General features: G+C 45.4%; 2 protein-coding genes and 1 non-coding gene across 3 annotated transcripts; all 3 read left to right on the top strand.

The window, feature by feature from the left end:
- The first annotated feature begins 11,936 nt into the window (after positions 1-11,936).
- LOC140628882 (U6 spliceosomal RNA) lies at positions 11,937-12,043 on the top strand. Its single transcript, XR_012026813.1, has one exon. It is a non-coding gene; the product is annotated as a U6 spliceosomal RNA (small nuclear RNA).
- Positions 12,044-16,042: 3,999 nt separating this feature from the next.
- Positions 16,043-17,203, top strand: LOC140628560 (melanoma-associated antigen B4-like; the record flags this gene model as incomplete). The annotated part of the gene is made up of 1 exon (XM_072817830.1): positions 16,043-17,203. A coding segment is annotated over one exon (1,161 nt), but the record flags the coding sequence as incomplete, so codon positions are not given.
- Positions 17,204-21,905: 4,702 nt separating this feature from the next.
- LOC140627514 (melanoma-associated antigen B5-like) lies at positions 21,906-24,302 on the top strand. The gene is made up of 2 exons (XM_072815877.1): positions 21,906-22,265; positions 22,910-24,302. The coding sequence occupies exon 2, from the start codon at positions 23,114-23,116 to the stop codon at positions 24,134-24,136; it is 1,023 nt and encodes a 340-aa protein (XP_072671978.1). The 5' UTR covers positions 21,906-22,265; positions 22,910-23,113; the 3' UTR covers positions 24,137-24,302.
- Positions 24,303-24,571: the final 269 nt, after the last annotated feature.

Below are 24,571 nucleotides of genomic sequence, written 5' to 3'. Positions count from 1 at the left end.
TGCTTTTGTTTCTTTTGCCTTCGTGGATGTATCTTGCAAGAAGTTACTGTGGCCCAGTTCAAAAAGGGTGTTGCCTGTGTTCTCCTCTAGGATTTTGATGGAATCTTGTCTCACATTTAGATCTTTCATCCATTTTGAGTTTATCTCTGTGTATGGTGTAAGAGAGTGGTCTAGTTTCATTCTTCTGCATGTGGATGTCCAATTTTCCCAGCACCATTTATTGAAGAGACTGTCTTTCTTCCAATGGATAGTCTTTCCTCCTTTATCGAATATTAGTTGACCATAAAGTTCGGGGTCCACTTCTGGGTTCTTTATTCTGTTCCATTGATCTATGTGTCTGTTTTTGTGCCAGTACCACACTGTCTTGATGACCACAGCTTTGTAGTACAACCTGAAATCTGGCATTGTGATGCCCCCAGCTATGGTTTTCTTTTGTAATATTCCCCTGGCTATTCGGGGTCTTTTCTGATTCCACACAAATCTTAAAATAATTTGTTCTAACTCTCTGAGGAAAGTCCATGGTATTTTGATAGGGATTGCATTAAACGTGTAAATTGCCCTGGGTAACATTGACATTTTCACAATATTAATTCTGCCAATCCATGAGCATGGAATATTTTTCCATCTCTTTGTGTCTTCCTCAATTTCTTTCAGAAGTGTTCTATAGTTTTTAGGGTATAGATCCTTTACCTCTTTGATTAGGTTTATTCCTAGGTATCTTATGCTTTTGGGTGCAATTGTAAATGGGATTGACTCCTTCATTTCTCTTTCTTCAGTCTCATTGTTAGTGTATAGAAATGCCATTGATTTCTGGGCATTGATTTTGTATCCTGCCACGCTACCGAATTGCTGTAGGAGTTCTAGCAATCTTGGGGTGGAGGCTTTTGGGTTTTCTATGTAGAGTATCATGTCATCGGCGAAGAGGGAGAGTTTGACTTCTTCTTTGCCAATTTGAATGCCTTTAATGTCTTTTTGTTGTCTGATTGCTGAGGCTAGGACCTCCAACACTATGTTGAATAGCAGTGGTGAGAGTGGACATCCCTGTCTTGTTCCTGATCTTAGGGGAAAGGCTCCCAGTGCTTCCCCATTGAGAGTGATATTTGCTGTGGGCTTTTCATAGATGGCTTTTAAGATGTCGAGGAAAGTTCCCTCTATCCCTACACTCTGAAGAGTTTTGATCAGGAATGGATGTTGTATTTTGTCAAATGCTTTCTCTGCATCTAATGAGAGGATCATATGGTTCTTGGTTTTTCTCTTGCTGATATGATGAATCACATTGATTGTTTTACTAGTGTTGAACCAGCCTTGTGTCCCGGGGATAAATCCTACTTGGTCATGGTGAATAATTTTCTTAATGTGTTGTTGGATCCTATTGGCTAGTATCTTGTTGAGAATTTTTGCATCCATGCTCATCAGGGATATTGGTCTGTAATTCTCCTTTTTGGTGGGGTCTTTGTCTGGTTTTGGAATTAAGGTGACGCTGGCCTCATAGAACGAATTTGGAAGTACTCCATCTCTTTCTATCTTTCCAAACAGCTTTAGTAGAATAGGTATGGTTTCTTCTTTAAACGTTTGATAGAATTCCCCTGGGAAGCCATCTGGCCCTGGACTCTTGTGTCTTGGGAGGTTTTGGTGACTGCTTCCATTTCCTCCCTGGTTATTGGCCTGTTCAGGTTTTCTATTTCTTCCTGTTCCAGTTTTGGTAGTTTGGCTTTCCAGGAATGCGTCCATTTCTTCTAGATTGCTTAATTTATTGGCGTATAACTGTTCATAATATGTTTTTAAAATCGTTTGTATTTCCTTGGTGTTGGTAGTGATCTCTCCTTTCTCATTCATGATTTTATTCATTTGAGTCTTCTCTCTCTTCTTTTTAATAAGGTTGGCTAATGGTTTATCTATCTTATTGATTCTTTCAAAGAACCAACTCCTGGTTCTGTTGATCTGTTCCACAGTTCTTCTGGTCTCGATTTTGTTGAGTTCTGCTCGAATTTTAATTAACTCTCTTCTTCTGCTGGGCGTAGGGTCCATCTGCTGTTTTTTCTCTAGCTCCTTTATGTGTAAGGTTAGCTTTTGTATTTGAGTTCTTTCCAGTTTTTGAATGGATGCTTGTATTGTGATGTATTTCCCCCTTAGGACTGCTTTTGCTGCATTCCAAAGATTTTGAATGGTTGTATCTTCATTCTCATTAGTTTCCATGAATCTTTTTAATTCTTCCTTAATTTCCTGGTTGACCCTTTCATCTTTTAGCAGGATGGTCCTTAACCTCCACGTGTTTGAGGTCTTCCAAACTTCTTGTGATTTAGTTCTAATTTCAAGGCATTATGGTCTGAGAATATGCAGGGGACGATCCCAATCTTTTGGTATCAGTTCAGACCCGATTTGTGACCCAGTATGTGGTCTATTCTGGAGAAAGTTTCATGTGCACTTGAGAAGAATGTGTATTCAGTTGAGTTTGGATGTAAAGTTCTGTAGATATCTGTGAAATCCATCTGGTCCAGTGTATCATTTAAAGTTCTCGTTTCTTTGGAGATGTTGTGCTTAGAAGACCTATCGAGTATAGAAAGAGCTAGATTGAAGTCACCAAGTATAAGTGTATTATTATCTAAGTATTTCTTCACTTTGGTTATTAATTGGTTTAAATGTTTAGCAGCTCCCACATTCAGGGCATACATATTGAGGATTGTTAAATCCTCTTGTTGGATAGATCCTTTAAGTATGAGATAGTGTCCCTCTTCATCTCTCACTACAGTCTTCGGGGTAACATTTAGTTTATCTGATATAAGGATGGCTACCCCTGCTTTCTTTTGAGGACCATTTGAATGGTAAATGGTTCTCCAAACTTTTATTTTCAGGTTGTAGGTGTCCTTCTGTCTAAAATGAGTCTCTTGTAGACAGCAAATAGATGGGTCCTGCTTTTTTATCCAGTCTGAAACCCTACGCCTTTTGATGGGGTCATTAAGCCCGTTCACGTTCAGAGTTACCATTGACAGATATGAGTTTAGTGTCATCATGATATCTATTCAGTCCTTGTTTTTGTGGATTGTTCCACTGAACTTCTTCTTAAAGGGGAATTTTAAGAGTCCCCCTTAAAATTTCTTGCAGAGCTGGTTTGGAGGTCACATATTCTTTCAGTTCCTGCCTGTCTTGAAAGCTCTTTATCTCTCCTTCCCTTTTGAATGAGAGCCTTGCTGGATAAAGTATTCTTGGTTGCATGTTCTTCTCATTTAGGACCCTGAATATATCCTGCCAGCCCTTTCTGGCCTGCCAGGTCTCTGTGGAGAGGTCTGCTGTTACCCTAATACTCCTCCCCATAAAAGTCAGGGATTTCTTTTCTCTTGCTGCTTTAAGGATCTTCTCTTTATCTTTGGAATTTGCAAGCTTCACTATTAGATGTCGAGGTGCTGAACGGTTTTTATTGATTTTAGGGGGGATCTCTCTATTTCCTGGATCTGAATGCCTGTTTCCCTTCCCAGATTAGGAAAGTTTTCAGCTAGGATTTGTTCAAATACATATTCTGGCCCTCTGGCCCTTTCGGCGCCCTCGGGAACCCCAATTAAACGTAGGTTTTTCTTCATCAGGCTGTCGTTTATTTCCCTTAGTCTGTCTTCATGGTCTTTTAATTGTCTCTTTTTTCCTCAGTTTCCCTCTTTGCCATCAACTTGTTTTCTATGTCACTCACTCGTTCTTCCACCTCGTTAACCCTCATTGTTAGGACTTCTAGTTTGGATTGCATCTCATTCAATTGATTTTTAATTTCTGCTTGATTGGATCTAAATTCTGCAGTCATGAAGTCTCTTGAGTCCTTTAGGCTTTTTTCTAGAGCCAGCAGTAGCTGTATAATAGTGCTTCGGAATTGGCTTTCTGACATTGAATTGTAATCCAGATTTTGTAACTGTGTGGGAAAGAGGACTGTTTCTGATTCTTTCTTTTGAGATGAGGTTTTCCTTCTAGTCATTTTGCTCAGTGCAGAATGGCCAAAAACAAGTTGTTTTGGGAAAAGGAGAAAAAGAGAGAGAAAGAAGGAAAGAAAAGAGAAAAAGAAAAAAGAAAAAAGGAAGAAAAAAGAAAAAAGAGAAGAAGAAGAGAAAGAAAAAGAAAGAAAGAAAAAAAGGGTGGGGGAATCAAACAGAAATCAAAAAGCAAAAAAAACAAAAAAACAAAAAAACAAAAAAATAAAAAACAAAAAACAAAAAAACCACGGGGGAGTATCTTCTGATTCTGTATACTTTAAGTCCCTTGACTTCCCCTGGAACTTGTCCGTCTAGCTGGTCTTCTGGGGGAGGGGCCTGCTGTGCTGATTTTCAGGTGTTAGCACTTGGGGGAGCTGCTCTGCCCCCTGCCTGGTGCAGGGCTCAGTGGGGGTTGTGTACCCCGTGAGGCCCCAGGAGGAACAACCGCAGGGGCGGGGCCAGCTCTGGGATCCTGGATTCAGCCCCCGCAGGAACTCCGGAGCTCTCCGTCTGCAGGGCCTGGAGGCTCCGGGGCGGGGCCGCTGATCTGCTCAGCTGGGGCAGGAGCTTCCTTGCTGTCCTGGGCCCTCCCGGCCTCTGCCTGTCCCGGGGGGAGGCCGGATCCTGGGCTGTGTCCCGGCGCCCTGTGCTCCGGAGCCTGCGCTGGTGGATTCGCGCTCCCGGGCCGCCGCCGCGCAGCCCCCTCCGCGGAGCTGCCGCCCGAGCCCCTCCGAGCTGCTCCTGGAACCGCGCAGCCCCCTCCGCACGGAGCCTCTTCCTCTGTCCGAGCCCCCCGAGCTGCTCCCGGGGCCGTGCAGCCCCCTCCGCGGAGCCGCCGCTCGAACCCCTCCGAGCTGCTCCTGGTCCCGCCAGGTCCCGCGTTGGGCGCTGCAGCCCTTAGGGAGCTCGGCGCACTCTCCTGGGCGCGCAGTTGCTGTTACTGTCCCCGGGAGCCCGAGGGCATCCCCGCCCTCCTGGGTCCTGCTCCAACTCCCCACGAGCCCCTTTCCCCCGGGCAGGTCGGTGCAGCTCCTGCGTCTCCGGGACGGGGCTCTCCTGTCCTGGGGACACTCGCCCCGGCCTCAGCCCGGCTCCTCGCGGGGCCCCTCCCCCTTGGAGGCCTTTGTTTATTTCTTTTTCCCCGTCTTCCTACCTTGATAGAAGCGCGAACTCTTCTCACTGTAGCGTTCCAGCTGGTCTCTCTTTAAATCTCAGGCCGAATCCGTAGATTTTCAGGATGATTTGAAGGTTATCTAGGTAATTTGGTGGAGACAGGTGATTGGGGACCCTGCTCTTCCGCCATCTTGCCCCTCCTCCTTACCCTATTATTTCAAACACATGACATTCTTGAAAAGGTAAAACTATGGCGACGGTAGGAAGATTAGGGGTTCAGGGGACGGAAGGGATGGTGCCTCGTGGAGCACAGGGGATTTTTAGTGCTGTGGAACTAATTTTTATAATACCATAATGATTATACATTTGTCAAAATCCATAGATATACAACACAAAGAGTGAACCCTAATGTATACTATCTACTTTACTTACTAATAATGTATTGATATTGGTTTATTAATTATAACTAGCACACTAAACTAATAAGTTGTAAATAATAGGAGAAACTGTGTAAGGGGCTGAGAGAATATATGGGAGCTCTGTACTTTCCACCCTATTTTTCTATAAACCTGAAAGAGCATGAAAAAATAAAGCTTTTGAATAAATAAACATCCCCTCAGAATTATATACTTAGAGTAGTTTTTGTTTTCCTGGATAATCTAAATGTTGCAGTTGGCCAATTATTTTTATTGATTTTCTCATTTGAAACCTTACTTCCTCTTCTGGGGCGGGGGAAGCAACTTTTTTACTAATTAAGTTAAATTTGCTCAAATTCCTTCTGTCATTAAGAAGTAAAACATAAAGCAAAATACCCCATGAACTCTGAAACCTGAAACGTCCTCTAAATAACCGTTTTGGTCCTAGGCTTCTATGCATAAACACACACACACACCCACACACACACACACACTCAAAAAATCACAAAAACATTGACAGGTATGTTCAACTTGTAAAAAATAGAAGCACTACATATAAAGCTCTTATAGCACTCTACTGTGTGAAATCGCCCAAGGGGGTACTTCCAGGATATTTATTACATTAATTAGATTTATTACAAACATGTTTAAAACAAAGAATTCAAGAAGCTAGAGAAAGAACAGCATACTAAACACAAAGAGGCAAAGGTAGAAAACAGTTCAGATGAATGCAAAAGTGATCAGTTAGAGGTATATGGATGGCTCAGTCAGTTATGTGTCTACCTTCAGCTCAGGTCCTGGGATTGAGCTCCACATCAGGCTCTCTGCTCAGCAGGGAGTTTGCTTCTTCCTCTGCCTCTGTTTTTTCTTTCTCTCTTTCTCTCTTTCTCAAATAAACAAATAAAAACTTTTTTTTTTTTTTTTTTTTTAAGTGATCAGAGACGCCTGGGTGGCTGAGCAATTGAGCGCCTGCCTTTGGCCCAGGGCATGATCCTGGAGTCCCAGGATTGAGTCCCACATTGAGCTCCCTGCATGGAGCCAATTTAGGTGGAGAAGAGATATGGCAATGATAAATTAACACTACAAATAAGTATTACCAATATCTCAAGATAAATGATGGACATAGAAGTCCCACCTAAAGAAGAATTTCAGATAAAAAAAACTCAGGAATTTTGGAATTAGAAAACAACCATTCTGGGACGCCTGGGTGGTTCAGCGCCTGCAATTAGCAGCGCCTGCAATTAGCAATTAAGCGCCTGCCTTTGGCTCAGGGTATGATTCTGGAGTCCCGGGATCGAGTCCCACCATCAGGCTCCCCTGGAGCCTGCTTCTCCTTCTGCCTGTCTCTGCCTCTTTCTTTCTGAGTCTCTCATGAATAAATAAATAAAATCTTTTAAAAAAGAAAAGAAAATTACCATCCTGCCACCTTTAATGGATTTAATGGATATTAAAAGAATATGACTGCCAATATTACCACAAAGGAGACAACAGATATCATACACATCTTGATGGAAGTGCAGATTTTTACCCCTGGAGTGTATTTGCCAATAAACAAACACCTAAACCTTAATCTGAACAGGATTCTATCTATAAAAATCGAGACTTGCTGTGGATTAATGTTAGGTAACTGGGTTCACTCTTGTATATATTTGAGAATTTCTATAATAAAAGGGCTCTATTTAAATATCCTGCCTTTAATATGAAATGTGAGATGGGGCACCTGTGTGGCACAGCCAATTAAATGTCCAACTCTTGGTTTCAGCTCAGGTCGTGATCTCAGGGTCATATGATAGAGCCCCGCATCAGGCTCTGTGCTCAGCACAGAACCTGCTTGAGGTTCTCTTTTCCTCTCCCTCTTGCCCCTCCTGCTTGTGCGCTCTCTCTCTCTCTCTAAAAATACATAAATAAATCCTTAAAAGAAAAGAAAAGTGATGTACAGGCAGATCTCATTTTATGGCAATTCTCAGATCATGTTTTCTACCAAGTGAAGTTTTATGGCAACTCTGGGTAAAGTAAGACTATTGGCGCCATTTTTTCAACACAATTTCCTCACTTCATATTTCTGTGTTACATTTTGGTAATTCTCACAATATTTCAAACTTTTTCATGATTCTTATATGTGTTATGGTAATATGATCAATAATCTTTGATGTGACTACTGTAATTGTTTTGAGGTGCCAAGAATCATACCCATAAGATGGCAAACTTAATCAATGTTATGTGTGTTCTGACTCTCCCACTGACCAGTTTCTCGCCATCTCTCCTTCTTCTATTCTGAAACACAACAATATTGAAATTAGGCCAATTAGTAACCCCACGATGGCTTCTAAGTGTTTAAATGAAGGGGAGATTTCTACATCCTTCACTTTAAATCAAAAGCTAGCAATTATTAAGCTTAGTGAGGAAGGCATGTCAAAAACCAAGATAGGGGACACCTGGGTGGCTCAGTGATTGAGTGTCTACCTTTTTTTTTTTAAGATTTTATTTATTTATGAGAGACACAGAGGGGGAGAGAGAGAGAGAGAGACAGTGACACAGGCAGAGGGAGAAGCAGGCTCCATGCAGGGAGCCTGATGTGGGACTCGATCCCGGGACTCCAGGATCACGCCCTGGGCTGAAGGCGGCACTAAAATGTTGAGCCACCCAAGAAGGCCGAGTGTCTACCTTTTTTTTTTTGCTCAGGGTGTGGTCCTGAGGTCTTGGGATCAAGCACCTCATCAGGTTCTCTGAGAGAAGCCTGCTTCTCCCTCTGCCTACGTCTCTGCCTCTCTCTTTGTGTCTCTCATAAATGAATAAATAAAATCTTTAAAAAAAAAAAAAAAAAGCCAAGACAGGCTGAAAGCTCAGGTTCTTGCACCAAACAGTCAAACAGTAAATTCAGAGGAAAAGTCCTTGAAGAAAATTAAAAGTACTACTACAATGAACCCACAAAAGTGAAATGGATAAAGTTTCAGGGGTCTGGATAGGAGATCAAACCTGTCACAATATACATACATACCCTTAAGCTAAAGCCTAATCCAGGGCAAGGCCCTAACTTTCTTCAATTCTTTGAATGTTGAGAGAGAGATTTTCGCTGCACAAGCGAAAATCTGAAGCTATCAGAGGTTGGTTCATGAGGTTTAAGGAAAGAAGCCATCTGCACAACATAACGGTATAAAGGAAAAGCACCAAGTGCTAATGTAGAAGCGACAGGAAGTTATTCCCTAGATCTAGCTAAGATCATTTATGAAGGTGGCTACACTAAACAGATTTTCAGTGTGGATGATATATATCCACAGCTTTCCATTGGAAGCAGATGCCATCCAGGACTTTCACAGCTAGAGAAGAGAACTCAAAGCCTGGCTTCAAAGCTTCAAAGGACTAGCTGACTCTCTTCTTAGGGACTAATGTAGCTGGTGACTGTAAGGTGAAGCCAAAGCCCATTTCCCATTCCCAAAATCCTCAGGCCCTTAAGAACTATGCTAAATGCATTCTGTCTGTGCTCATAAATGGAAAAACAAAGCCTGGATGACAGCACACCTGCTTACTGAACACTTTAAGCCCACTGTTGAGACCTACTGCTCCGAAAAAAGTTTCCTTTCAAAATATGACTGCTTATTGGCAATGTACCCAGGCACTTGAGAGCTCTCAGGGAGAGGAGCAAGGACATTAATGTTTTTTTTTTTTTTTTTCATGCCTGCTGATACAATATCCCTTCTGCGGCCCATGGATAAAGGAGTTAATTTCAACTTTTAAGTCTTATGGTTTAAGAAATACATTTCATAAGGCTCCAGCTGCCATAGCTAGTGAATCCCCTGATGGATCAGGGCAGTGCCAACTGAAAACCTTCTGTAAAGGATGTGCCATTCTAGGTGCTATTAGGGACACTGATGATTCACGAAAAGAGGTAAAAATATCAATATTAATGGGAGTCTGGAAAAAGTTATTCCAGTCCTTATGGATAACTTTGTGGGTTTCAAGACTTCAGTGGAGGAAGCAATTGCAGATGTGGTGAAAAAGGAAGGGGACTAGAATTAAGTGGAGCCTGAAGATATGACTGAAATGCTGCCATCTCATGATATAACTTGAATGGATAAGGATTTGCTTCCTATGGATGAGCAAAGAAAGGGATTTTATGAAATGAAATCTACTCCTGGTGAAGATGCTATCAAACAGCAGCACATGTTACAGAGAAACTGTGCGTGGGAGAAGAGTCAGTCGATCCGGCAAACTTTATTGTCGTCTTATTTTAAGACATTGCCACAGCCACCCCAACCTTTAGAAACCACAAGCCTCATCAGTCAGCCATCATCAACATCAAGGCAAGACCTTCTTACCAACAAAAAGATTATGACTCGTTGAAAGCCCAAATTATATCTAACAATATTATATTAGTAATAAGGTACTTCTTTATTATGATATGTACTTTTAATTTTTTTAAAGATTTAGTTATTTGAGAAAGAGTTAGAGCATGTGTACACAGGGGAGAGGGGCAGAGAGAGGCTTAAGCAGGCTCCATGCCCAGCAGAGTCTGACGTGGGGCTAATCTGACATCCCTGAGATTATGACCTGAGCCAAAACCAAGAGTCTGGTGCCCAACAGACTGTTCCACTCAGGTGCCCCATATAATGATATGTACTTCCTAGAGACAAAACGTATTGTACATTGAAAAGACTACAATATAGTGTAAACATAACTTCCATATGAACTGGGAAAATAAGAAATTAAATGGACTCTCTTTGTCACAATATTTGCTTTATTCTAGTAGTCTGGAACCAAATCCGCAGTATCTCCAAGGTATGCCTTATACCACATCTTATCATATATATCTCAGTTGTCTCACCATATAAAACAGCCAGTCAATCTATCCAATAGATATTCTTTGAGCATCAATCAAGCTCTAATTTTCTTCAGAAGTAATTAAAAAGCAATTTCCTCATTTTCCTCACTTCTAGTATAATCAGTATTTGAAGTTTTTTCCCTACATATCACCATCTTTGATGACTATTTAAAACACACTCACCTTTGAATACATAGTACAACTTCTTAAAGTCCTAGCAAGTTGAGTTATAATTTCAATATGGAAATTACAATCTTCTCACTTTAAATAATTTAAATGTACTTCAAGTATCCTTCAAATTGCATAAAAGTAACACATATTTTATACTAATACATCATGAATAAATACTAGTTTAATGCATTTATAGCTGAAAAGGCATTTAGAAATTTCACTTAATCTGTCCCACATAAACAGAACTACATGAGCTTGGCATTTTCATTAAGCTATTTTTAAATTAAAGTATGCACACTGTTTTTTTTTTTTCTAGACATAATGCTTTTGCAAAAGTAATAGACTACAGTAGAGTGTGAATACAACTTTTAGATGCACTGGGAACTAAAAAATTCATGTGACTTGCTTTATTGCAATATGTATTAGCTTTATTATGGTAGTGTGGAATTGAACCTGCAATATCTTTGAGATATGCCTGTAAAATGGAGCATTTTCATCAAAATATTGTGAAATTAAATAAAGGAAAACTCATTTAAAACGGAATTGGGAGGCCAGAAAAGGGGAGCTCTCATAATTTACCACTTGTCTTCAATTGCAGACAGGTAGAAATGTATTCCCAATAGGAAGAAGGTCATACATACTTCAGTACAAGAGCAGAAGGAGAAAAGAATTTTTCCTGGCCCAGCCAATAAGAGACGGTCACAACTCAGCCAATGAAAAGCCATTTCAAACTCCCAGTTTATTCCAGTGGACTTTATTTATTTATTTATTTTTCCAGTGGACTTTATAAGAGCTCCTCCAACTCCTCTTTCCGTCTATAAGAGTATTCCTCTCCTTTGTTCTTAGACTTGCCTATGATTGTGCAATAGCTTTCAAGTTCCAAACTGAAATTTCCTACTATTTCCAAATAAACTCATTTTCTAGGTAAGATAACTGGATGCTTATTTTTAAGGTCAACATAATATAAATGACTAAATAGGTCCACAGAGAGACAGACCCCTTCAATCAACAAAATAGAAATTGAAACAGCAGTCCAATCCAAGGCAACAGCAAAAGACTCTAGGGCTATCCAGGCCTTAGGGCTTGTTACACAAAATGGTAAAGGAAAAAGTAATCACTACCTCATGTAAACTTTTAAAAATTATACAAAAATTTAGGGAGTTATCAACCATTAAAATACGCTACCTCTTCTTGATACAAAGACCAGGTAAGAATCTTCCCATAAAATATCAAGCCAAGCTCACATGCATAGAGATAAATACCTTAAATAAATTCATAGTATTTCCAATATAGCAGTGAATTAACACTAGAAAATGCTGCCAGATGGAAATAACTATGTTAGCAAAAAAAGAGGGGAAAAGGATTGGACTATGTGTAAGGGTAAAGAAAAAGCCTTTGACAAAATAAATAAGTAAAACTTGTTAATGATAATAAGTTTTGGCAAGCTTGCATTGCAAAAGAATTTCCGTGCTCATTTTGGCACCAAATATATTAAAACTGGAACAATACAGAGAAGACTAGCATGGCCTCTGTGCAAGGGTGACATGCAAATTTGTTAAGCATTCCATATTGAAAAAAAAAAGAAAGAAAAAAATGTCCATTTTCTAAAATCTACAATGGATTTACTAAATGGGAACCACTGCAAACATACTCAATAGGTTTGACAAGAAAACAAAGATATGTGGTATCAATTCCACTGTCTACAATTGGATGAAAATACATACACAGTACACAACTATTATACAAGAATATGAATACCAAAGTAAATCAGAGGAAAGAATAATGAAAAGAAAGAGGTAACAATGGTAACAATATGATCTCTTAATTTAAAAGTTCCAAGTAATTGGTACAGAAATTATTAAGATACATAAGCAACTTCAGGAAGATGGTGTATAAAAGATCAAGATAGCAAATTAAGGAATGTGATAAAACAAAATCACTAACAAATTACAACACGTAATGGAAAATATATCACTGAAAACAATAATAATCTCCAAGATATACCTAATACAAAACCAGATGCCTACAAATTCTTTAGGAGATAACTATAAAAACATACTGATAGACTAACACAAATCAAAACCACAATGAGATACCACCTTATACCAGTCAAAATGGTTAAAATTAACAACTCAGGAAACAAGAGCTGTTGGCAAGGACGTGGAGAAAAGAGAACCCTCTTACACTGTTGGTGTGAATGCAAGCTGGTTCAACCACTCTGGAGAACAGTATGGAGGTTCCTCAGAAAGTTCAAGATAGAACTACCCAAAAGACTCAGGAACTGCATAACAAGATATTTAAACAAAGCATACAAAAATAATATTTTGAAGGGGCACATTCACCCCAATGTTTATAACAGCAATGTCCACAATAGCCAAACTGTGGAAAGAGCCCAGATGTCCATCAACAGATAAACAGATAAAGAAGAGGTAGTGTATATATACAATGGAATATTACTCAGCCATCAGAATGAAATCTTGCCACTTGGAATGACATAGATGGAGCTAGAGTGCATTATGCTAAGTGAAATATGTAAGTCAGAGACAGACAAAGACCATATAATTTCACTCATATGTAGAATTTAAGAAACAAAACAGACGAACATAGGGGAAGGGAAGGAAAAATACAATAAGATGAAAACAGGGAGACAAACCATAAGAGATACTTAAATACAGTAAACAAACTGAGGGTTGCTGGAGTGGAGGCGGGTGGGGGAATGGGTAACTGGGTGATGGGCATTAAGGAGGCACTTGATGGAATGAGCACTAGGTGTTATATGCAACTGATTAATCATTAAATTCTACCTCTGAAATTAATAATACACTATATGTTAATTAAATTGAATTTAAATAAAAACTTTTTTAAAAACTTACTGAAAGGAAAAAGAATTTTTGAAAAAAGCAGTTTACTATGTTTATTCATATGTGAGGGAATATTATAAAGACGTTAATTCTCTTTAACATATTTAAAGATTCATTGCCTTACCTATAGCTACAAAAATGTCACCAACTCAGGTTGCTTTTTCCCATAATCAAAATCAACCCTGAAAATCTTAAAAAGAAATAAAAAACCAATATCAACAAGAACAAAACAACAAAACTGAAAAGCTCCTGAGGAATACTAATTGTGTATTGAACTAGAGCCTCTGTGTGAGCTGGTGGAGGCCAGCTCTGGGATTGAGAGCGGTACCTGGCCTGCAAGAGAGGCCAATGACAGGACTGACTAGACGGAAAGTTTTCAGTTCAGCCCTTGACTCTTCCAATAATTCCCTGAGATAATGAATTTCTACAGCCTCAATAAAGGGAACGGAGGCAGCCCCTCAGAGCCTAAGTGCCAGGACCAAAGGGTAATATCAGGACTATAATAAACTATGGGTTGGTTGTGGCAGTATGAGTCCACAGGCTGTGCTAATAACCACTTGAAAATTTACCAATGAATGTGGACTGGCCTTTTTTTAACATCTTAATAGAATAAAAGGTACAAGGCACAAACCAAAATAGACTGGCAAGTATCACAATAATTGCACATAATGATCGAAATTCACTCCAGGAACTTGGAGCGATGAAAATGATGTCAGCTAAAAGAAGCCCTGAGAAGTTGGTCAGGCTAAAGGGCACTCCACTTGCCCACGGGATTCCTAAGGGCCTTGATGGGGCGTGGGGGGAGGTACCAAGTGAGAAAAGGAAGGAATTGCAGACCTGCTAACTCACTGCAAGTTCCCTGAATGAAATACGATGGGCTTCTCCACCCAGAAGAGGGAACCCAACAAGATTCTCACCTTAAGGCAGCCATTTCTGGGGAGCCTCAGGCAGGAGTGGCCAAGGAGGTGTACCTGGAATTCATATCAGGAAGCTCACAGACCTAATGTCTTTGGTGTGAAGAGTTGGCAGTAGGTCAGCTGATTGGACGTAGCCAAAGGCCTAGTAGAAGTGAAGTAAGACACAGAGATATGAGATGAGGGGTGCCCCGGGTCACATAAGCGGCGTAGAAAGAGTATGTGTGCTATCACATTGGGGAAGGACCAGGCCTGGCAGGCACGAGGAGGCCCCCAAACACTTCCTACGGGGGGACGCTGGGAGGGACATGAGACCCTCGGTCCGAGGGCAGTGGCGTCAGCGCAGCGGAGGGAGAAGGCCCCCGAGCTGCTCAGAGGCAGCGGAAGCCCGCGCGCGCCAAACTGCAGGCCGCTCTCCTGCGCCCCAGCACACGCCCAGCACGCCGCAGCCCTCCCGCCCACGCGGGCTTCCCGGGGGCCCGGACCCACATGACCGGAAGTGGCCCTCGACGACTTCCTCCTGACCACGCGGTGGGCGGCGAGGCCTAGTCGGACCGCTCCTGCCTAGGGTGAGCCCAGACGGGGGTCCCACGCGCCCGTCCGCGGCCAGGAGCCAGGAGTCCCGGGTTAAGGCCGCGGGCACGCCGCCCCGACAAGCCCCGGCCCCATCTGCCCTGGGAAAGGGGGTCCACACACACCCTGCCCCGCTCGGCCCCTGCTCCCGCGCCTCGGAGGCCCCAACATGGCTGCCCCCATGGCTGCTGCCCCCGCGGGGGCTCAGGGACTGCAGGCTTGGCCCGAGGCTGCTGCTGGACCGTGGCTCCGCGCAGCGCGGGGAGAAGTCCCAGGCCCGCTGGCGAGAAGGAGGGCCTTCGTGAGGGCTGGGGGGGGGGGCTCCATACCCACCCCGGGGGCCACGCGGAGGCCCCGCTCCTGGTGGCGGTGGGTGCTCCGGGGACCCGGGGACGTGGGGCCTTCCTTGGTCGGGGGCAGGCAGCAGGTCGGCCGCCGGGGCCGTTCCGGGCCTCGCGGGGAGTCGGGGTGAGGCCGCCCTCCCCGGAACGAGCGCACCTCAGAACACGCGCCCTGCTGTGGGCCCCGGAGCTGCGGGCCCGGGACGGGGGGGCACGGGGCGGCAGGCGGGCTCCCGGGGACCGCCCGAGGGGGGACAGCGGGGCGCGGGCCAGGGAGCCTCGGCGCGTCTGCCGCAGCTTTCAGGCTCGCTGGTGTCGGCGTCGGCGTCGGTGTCGGGCACGTGGGGCTGCGTGGTCAGCCTCGCTCGCTCCTAGTCAGTCTCGAGGCCCTGCCGCCGTGGGCCTGAGTGGCCAGCGTCAGGGCGAGGCAGCAGGCCCGGGAGGGCGGACCCCGAGGGAGGGAGGGAGGGCGGGCCCCGAGGGCCGGCGGACCCCGAGGGCGGGCTGCGGGGGGGGGGGAGGAGGGCCGGGGTGGGGGGACCCGGAGCTTGCCAACAACTCACCTGCCGATCTTGCACGTGACCGGAGAGGGCCTCCCCCGCCCCGCACCCGGACACGGGTCTCCACCGTCGCCCCCAGTGACCCCCAGGCAGGGCGCACCCCGGGCCCCGCCGCCAAGGGGCTCACCCCGCCTCACTGTCCCGCTCTCCAGGTGCCCCCGCTGCCCGCCAGCCCTGCCCAGGGTCGCCATGCCTCGGGGCCAAAAGAGCAAGCTCCGTGCCCGCAAGAAACGCCACGAGGGCCACGGGGAGGAGAGTGTCGGGGTGGCGGCGGCCGCAGCGGCGGTGGCGGAGGTGGAGGCGGAGGCGGCGGAGGCGGCGGAGGTGGAGGCGGCGGAGGCGGCGGAGGCGGCGGAGGCGGCGGCGGCCGAGGAGGCCCCCCGCATCCCCTCGCTGAGCCTGCAGGGGAGTCCCCCGCGCGCCCCCGAGGCGGCGGCGGCGCCCCCCCCGCAGCCCGGGTCTCCCGGCGCCTCCGCCTCCGCCTGCGCCTCCGCCTCCGCCTCGGGGTCGCCGCGGGAGCAGGGCGCCGGGAGCCCCGCCGGGTCCCCCGGCCCCAGCGCCCGCAGGGACCCCCTCAGCCGCAAGGCCAGCATGCTGGTGCAGCTCCTGCTGGAGAAGCACAGCAGCGGGGAGCCCGTCCCGCGGGCCGCGCTGCAGAAGACGGTGGGCAGGAAGTACCGCGAGCACTTCCCCGAGATCTTCCGGTGCGCCGCCGAGCGCCTGGAGCTGGTCTTCGGCCTGGAGCTCAGGGAGGTCGACGCCCGCAGCCAGTCGTACGCGCTGGTCAGCAAGCTGGGCCTGGCCGCCGCCGCCACCAGCACCCGGGAGCTGCCCAAGACCGGCCTCCTCATGACGCTGCTGGGCGTCATCTTCATGAAGGGCAACCGCGCCGCCGAGGAGGACATCTGGGAGTTCCTGCACATGCTGGGCGTCTACGAGGGCAGGTGGCACCTGATCTTCGGGGAGCCCCGGAAGCTCCTCACCCAAGACCTGGTGCGCCAGGGCTACCTGGAGTACCGCCAGGTGCCGGCCAGCGACCCCCCGCGCCACGAGTTCCTGTGGGGCCCGCGAGCCCGCGCCGAGACCAGCAAGATGCAGGTGCTGCAGGTCCTCGCCAAGATCAACGACACCGTGCCCAGCTGCTTCCCCGAGCTCTACGCCGAGGCTCTGCTAGACCAGGAGGAGCGCGCGGGGCCCAGGGCCTCGGCCAGGGGGGCCTCGGCCACGGCCAGGGCGGCCTCGGCCATGGGGGCCTCGGCTGCCGCTGCCTCGGCCATGGGGGCCTCGGCCACCGCGACCACGGCCACGGCCAGGTGGGCCTTGGCCTCGGCCAGGGGGGCCTCGGCCGCCGCGGCCGCGGCCACAGCCACGGCCTGGCCGCCTGCCCTGGAGGCGGCGCTGGGCTTCCTCCGCCTCCAGGGAGGCGCTCGGGGCGGCGGCGGCTCCTCCTCGGGGCTGCAGCGGGGCGGGCGGTCCACCTTGTGAGTGGTGCAGGCCTAGGGATGGAGGGCACACAAAAGCTCTTCCTCATACTTGTTCTAAGCTGGTAACTTCTAGAAACACACATACGGTTATATTTATTTCGGTGTTTTCAATTTTTCTCTTAGCTCATTTAGCTTTAGACTGTACACTTACGGATGGCATAGCTCTCCAGTCCTTGCTCTTTTAACACGTGCAGAGTCCTCGGGGCTGGAAGGAAGAGAAAAGCTCTTCCTCGTACTTGTTCTAAACAGGTAACTTCTAGAAACACATAGACAGTTATATTTATTTTGGTGTTTTCAAATGTTTTTTCTTATAATAGCTTACTTAGGTTTTAATGTAATATTTATTGCTGTTTAACACAGCAGAGCTACATTTTTGGTATTTGAAAGTCACAAAGCATCTATATTGTATTTATGATCGAAAAGCAGATAACATGGCACTGCAATAGGTATTTTCATGGAATGGAAATTTATTCCCATTCGGGTTTAAGATTAAGAGTTTCGTTTTTTGTAAACAAGCTGAAAAGCCTTTAGTATTTTGTTTTTGCTATAGAACAAGGTAGCATGGCACTGGAATGAATTTATTTCATGGGAATATGAAGGAACCTCATAGGAAAATATTTGTGATAAAAAATGGTGACACATATATAAAGGGTGGTTAACTCATTGCCTTATTCTCTGTGCACTTTGCTTGTAAAATTAAATAATATATACCTGAGTATATGTAGCGAATTCAAAATGTATAAGAAATTAAATCAAATAAACTTCTTGCTCGTTCCCTCTTTCCTCCAGCATTGAGCATCTGCTCTTTGGAATAGTCCTTAATCGCACTGGATGGTAAGAAAAATAACATTGAACCCTCGCACATAGAAATGTATACTCTAGCAGCAGTTTTCATACAATGAAGATGGTGAGATACATTCTGAGAAATAAATAAATGAGAAGTAAAATAAAGAGGTATATAAGGGGAGGGGAGGTCCTAGATGATAACAGTCTAATGTAAGTTACTTGATCAAGGCTCTGTTGGCCTTGGTAAAATGCCAGTCCCTTGGGGGGAGGTCATTTCAAGCCAGGCTGTGCAATGGGCTGGGTAGAATTGGTGGACTGGGAGGGACCAGGTCGTTAGTCGGTGGTTCTGAGTTGAGAGACTAGGTCTAGAAAGGAAAATAGATTTTCACAGTTACTTTGGAATTTTGGGAAAACCAGTGACAGTCCTGGGCTGAAGGCTGGATGGAAGGAGTCCTATATGCTTGCCCCAGTGCAGGTAGCAGTACACAAATAAGGTTTTTGAGGCATAGAATGTCCAGCGAGTTTCCGAGTATTAAGGGTAATATTCCATTTAAGTGAGATTCCAAGAAGCACCTGGACTTTACCACTTTTTGCAGGATAAGTAAGAGCTCACTCCATTAAAAGGGCATTTTAACTAAGTTATTTTGAGTATAATTTGTCAAACTCTTAAGGGAGAGCTCAAATTTTGGTAGTAATAAAATGAATGAAAATAGGGGGTGGTTTGGATGAAAATGGACCCAGGAGGGAAGTTGTTTGACCTTGACACAAATAGGAACTTTTAGTTGCATACAACTGGAGAAGACAACCCCATACCCATATTAAAAAACAGATGGTCTAGTGGAGAAATACTACTGCATTTTATTTGCCCAGCAGCATTTCAGTGGATTTGGATTTCTATTGTTTGAAGTTGTATATTCTTTTTTTTTTAAGTTTTTTTTTTTTCATTTTTATTTATTTATAATAGTCACACAGAGAGAGAGAGAGAGGCAGAGATACAGGCAGAGGGAGAAGCAGGCTCCATGCACCGGGAGCCCGACATGGGACTTGATCCCGGGTCTCCAGGATTGCGCCCTGGGCCAAAGGCAGGCGCTAAACCACTGCACCACCCAGGGATCCCAGAAGTTGTTTATTCTTTGATACAGGCTCGATATAAAATTATGTGAGGAAACAGTGTTATTATGTGGGGTCAAAATCATCAGTAATAACTTCCATTCATTAAAAGTACCAAACTTGGGGCACCTGGGTGGCTCAGTGGCTGAGTGTCTGTCTTTAGCATGGGTAATGATCCCAAGGTCCTGGGATTGAGTCCCACATCAGGCTTCCCACAGGCAGCCTGCTTCTGTATCTGCCTCTCTCTGTGTCTCCCATGAATAAATATATAAAATCTTTATTAAAAAAAAAAAAAAAAACAAGGTACCAAACTTAGGGGGTACCTAGGTGGCTCAGCTGGTTAAGCATCCAACTTCAGCTCAGGTCGTGATCTCAGGGTCATGGGATTGAGCCCTTCATCAGGCTCCCTGCTCAGCTGGGAGTCTGCTTTTCCTTCTCCCTCTGACCCTCTTCCTGCTCATGCTCTCTTTCTCTCAAATAAATAAAATCTTTAAAAAAATTTTTTTTAAAAAGCATTGAACTTTGCCTAATACTGTGCTAGATGTTAAATACATCATCACATATATTTCTATGGTCCTATATGATAAATATTATCAGAGTCACTTTGGAGATAAATTATTTAGAATAGTCTCAAATTCAAGGCTGGCAAGTGACTGTCCTGGCCTAGACCCTGGTTCTGAATTCCTCTAGAGCCCACACTGCTCCTCCCAGCCCGAGGCACACCTGTGTCACTTACTTCATTTTTCTGCTCACTATTCCAAAATGTACTTCAGGTGTTAAAAAGCACAACTTCATACCACAGTATGGTTCTGGAATACATAGCCTGAGGAATAAGCAATAAAAATAGAAAAATCAAGGTGTGTAGAATGAATAGAGAAAGAGACAATATTCAGTAACAACATTATCAACAAAGGAAGTATCAGTAAACCCCAAATGATCAGGGAATCACAGTGTCATGTGACTCAGTCCCTTCACTGCAGAAAGTAAATTTGTTAGAAGAGGAATTATGTTAAGAGGCTAGGTCCTTGAAGAGAATGAAGAAATGAGCTTGCTTTCTATGACAGCACACCACCTGTCCTGGCCCCCATCTTTCCTCTAGCTCCTTCATCTCACATCACCTCTGGCGATCAACCCATTCGCTGCCAGCTTTGCAGTAGGGAGGCAGAGCAAGAGTTTGGAAGGATGAGGTATTTCCCAGAAGCCTTTCAAAGAAGAGACAGGAGTCAATATGAAAATTCTGATGAATGAGGACTAAGGAGGCAAACACCCCACGATAACTAGAATCAAGGGAAGCCTGGCCTGACCCCTCTGAGACCTCGGAGGCCAAGGCAGAGCTGCCAAGATAAGCATTCCTTCACCGATCTTCAGGGTTCTCAGGGCTACATAAGAACTAAAATCATGGGAAGACTGGCCTGTGACTCCTCTGAGACCTAGGAGGCCAAGGCAGAGCTGCCAAGATTTTCTTCACTTATTTTCAGGGTTCTCAGGGCTACAAGAGCTTTGGTCTACATGGGTGATCTTAAGTTGAAAGAAAGTGGAAAACCAAGGTCTGCTAGGAGTCAAGGTAAAGATCCTAAGTGAATATTAGCGGCAAACTCCTATGGGGATCAGAGAAGGCCTTAAGAAGCCTGAATCCTCGGGGGTCCCTGGGTGGCTCAACTGTTTAGTGCCTGCCTTCGGCCCACAGCATGATCCTGAAGTCCCGGGATCGAGTCCCGCATCGGGCTCCCTGCATGGAGCCTGCTTCTCTCTCTGCCTCTCTCTCTCTCTCTGTATCTCTCATGAATAAATACATAAAATCTTCTTTAAAAAAAAAGAAGAAGCTGAATCCTCATAACATACCTGGAAAGGCACAGGCAGGAGTAGCTTCATGCAGCATTCCCTGACTTTCCCTCCTGCTGTAAAGAAAAGATTCACGGCTGTCCTACTCTTGTGTTTGAAGGGGAAGAAACACCTTATTGATATTATAAAAATCTAATAGAAAGATGAAAAGGGAAATCGACGCATAGATGAGGGCAATAGTAAGCAGTAAAGGAGAATAAGCCAAAGTTACATCAAATCGGGCACTTACAACATCCAGCCTCTCACTAGCTGGGGAAGCCCTGTGGAGTCAGCCAAACTGGAGTCTGGATGGAGAAGTGTGAGGAGACCATCCTCCCCTCAGGTGAGACTTCCAACTGACCATCCCCATCACGGCTGTATTTATAGGGCAAATGATGGGGTCTTAAGTTAAACATTTGCTTGCCTACATGCAGTGTGGCACGAGCTGTGTTCCTATGTTATCATGTCTTTATAGCTTCAAGGAGCCCAGGCTAGGTGTGGTTGCCTCCCCTCCTGGATTTCATTCTGGGGGCGGGGAGGCAGCCTGGCTTGAAGCCAGGGGGTATGTAAAGCAAAATTTATAGCTCTTGGCATCCCAACCAGAAGACCAGTTCTGACCTGGAGGCCACCTAATGTCAACTAACCAGGCTCCCGAGGTCACTCATGAAGCAGAAGCCTCACAAATAACATCCTGCCTGTGTACCCGCGGGTTGGGGTGGGTGGTTGTGCAGGACAATTACAGAAACTTCCATCCATACAAGACTTGTCTCTGGCACCTAAGGGAGTGATGGGCTGGGTCTGTGGCTTTGAGACCTTGGACAATAGAGGGAGGAATCTCAGGCACTGCCAGGCATCAAGGGAAGAGTCCTGGGTGGTGACTGTGGGGATCACAGACCCCAGAATAGTGAGGTGGCACAGAGATTGCCCCTGCAACCGTGGCATGCCTCAGACAAGGCGGTCAGGCTGACACTGCCAGAAAAGTGTCAGAAATGTGAGGGCCTTGGTGTACGGGAAGGGACCTCAGGCAAGCAAAGGAAGTAGTCTCACAAATTAGGGAAACCTTTTCCCTCAGAACTGAGACTCATATACAATCCTGCCTTTGCTGGAAATCCTCAGATACCTGGGCATTGTTGACATAATGTGACATAGTCACTTCACCCTAGGGTGTCACAAAGAGGTGAGAGACTTGGTATAAGGGGTATGGCTAAAGTGATAGCAGTGGAAAGCTTTCTTGGTGTTTCCAGAGGCTGAAGTGAATACCCTGAGGACAAAAGGAGCCACGTACCCCTAATAGTAGGAGCATGATAGTGTTAATTTCTTAGGAGACCAAGGACAGGTATGGTCAGGTAAGGAGATCTTTTTCTTCTAGGGGTTTCAGGGTGGTACAGGCCTTGATATGAGGGGCAGGCCTAAGGGTGAGGGAGGGAGCAATTTCAAGCCATAAAAAGGGTCAAAGTTGGAAGCAAGGACCAAGGGACTACCCACCACTAAATAGAAAGAGTAACCAAAAATCTGACTCCACCTCTGGTTTTAGTCCTTAAGAACCAGGGCCAGGCTATCAAGTCGAAACTCCCTCAACATTTAATTATATCATATTTACAGGGAATGAAATCCTTAGTTTGGAGGCGTGGCTACCATTCACTGAAAGGGGTGGGGGAGCCAGGCCCCATACAGATCCAAAGTTAGGACCCTTAATGAGGACTCGAGGACCCCACGGCGGCCAGGATAGAAAAGTTCCCCCTGAACATTCAGACCTAGACAGGAATTACAAGCTGAGGACCCCCATCAATTCCTTACTGTGGGTGCCAGGGAGGTTTGTGATGTCAACCTCGGAAGAACAGAGGGAAAAAAAGCCGTGACCTGCCACTAGTTGAATGATGGTCTTGAATAAGAGACTCCTCAACCCCAAGCAGCCCCCACTGTCACCCCAGGATGCCTGAGGCAGGTCTGGCGGGAAGCAGCCTAAACCTCACTTTACCTTCCTTCACAGGTTTTCCAAAGGATAGGCTGACTAGGTGGAGGGGAGCCCTGTGGATTTGTAGCGAAGTGCCCTTGAGGAAAACTGCAAATGTAGCCTCCTTCACATACCACCAGCCAAGGTGCTATTTCCCTGCTGAAGGTGACATCCTGTCGATGTTCCTCATCACTTTCTCTCCTACTCACATTCTGACCATTGTCCCTGATCATACTCAGTATGCCTCGGGGTCAGAAGAGTAAGCACCGCACTCGCACTCGCACTCACACTCGTGAGAAACGCCACCAGTCTCATGGTGACTCCCAGAGTAACGAGGGAGTTCAGAGCCCTGAAGCACAGGAAGAGTCCCCCATCTCCTCTTCTCCTGCTTTGGAGGGGAATACCCAGAGTTTATCAGCTCCTGAGTCAACTAGCACTTTCCAGGAGTCTTGCAGAGCCTCATCTACCACCATTATTACTTCTGATATTTCTGGTACAAGATCTGATGAAGGTGAGAACAGTCAAGATGAGGAAAATCTCTATTTCTCTGAGCCCTTACCTTCTAGTGAGAGCGAATGCCTTGATATTCTAACTATGAAAGTGAGTTTGTTGGAACAGTTTCTTCTGTATAGATATAAAATGAAACAACCCATCATGAAGGAAGATATACTGAATATTATTGGCCAAAATTACAAAGACCATTATTCTGAGATCCTTAAGCAAGCCTCTGAGCACATAGAGATTATCTTTGCAGTCGACTTGAAAGAAATTGATTCAACCGGCCACTCTTACGACCTGGTCAGCAAAGTGAAGCTACCCAACAATGGGAGGGTGCGTGCTGGCAGGGGGTTACCCAAGACCGGCCTGCTCATGACAGTCCTGGGTGTGATCTTCATGAAGGGCAACTGCGCTGCTGAGGAAGACATCTGGAAGTTCCTGGGTATGATGCGAGTATATGCCGGGAGGAAGCACTTCATCTACGGAGAGCCCAGGAAGCTCATCACCAAAGACTTGGTGAGGCTGCAGTACCTAGAGTACCGCCAGGTGTCTAACAGTGATCCTCCACGCTATGAGCTACTGTGGGGTCCGAAAGCTCAAGCTGAAACCAGCAAGATGCAAGTCCTGGAATTTTTAGCCAAGGTTAGTGATACAGTTCCCAGTGCTTTCTCAACAAGATATGAAGAAGCTCTGCGAGATGAGGAAGAGAGAGTCCAAGCCAGGCGTTCGGCCAGGCACTACTGCTACAGCCAGTATGTGTTATAGGGGCACAACCAGCAGCTTTTCTCGCCTCTACTGATACCTGAGGGTTTTTTCCCAATCATCTAAGGAAAATATGACATCACAATAGGGATTTTCATGGATATGTGAAAGAATCCCATTTACTGCAACAATGGAATATAAAAAAATAATAAAACAGGGTCAGCTTTGATGCTCTTGACTCTTCAGTCTTTTGTTTTATAAAATTAAGGGATTTATACTTCAATGTGTTTTATTTATTAAAGAATTCAGGAAATATTATATCATTACAACGTAGACCTCATACTCTTTTATTCCCCAAATGTCTAGTAAGTAATCTGCTTTCTGGAAGGCTCCATGCTAGGACTGGGGATGCTAAGATAAAGACCCAGCCTCTCCTATAGAACTTTAGAAACTAGTAGCTATGATCAAAAGGAAAATACTAAGATACCCTCTCTGTCT

This window comes from Canis lupus, chromosome X (genome assembly GCF_048164855.1).
Source record: "Canis lupus baileyi chromosome X, mCanLup2.hap1, whole genome shotgun sequence".
NCBI classification, from domain to species: domain Eukaryota; kingdom Metazoa; phylum Chordata; class Mammalia; order Carnivora; family Canidae; genus Canis; species Canis lupus.
The sequence above is the reverse complement of the archived record's forward strand: the minus strand, read 5'-3'. Positions and strand labels throughout refer to the sequence as shown.

What these genes read in the sequence shown, in the direction of transcription:
- LOC140627514 (XM_072815877.1), top strand. Translation starts at nt 23,114, where the DNA reads ATGCCTCGGGGTCAGAAGAGTAAGCACCGCACTCGCACTCGCACTCAC.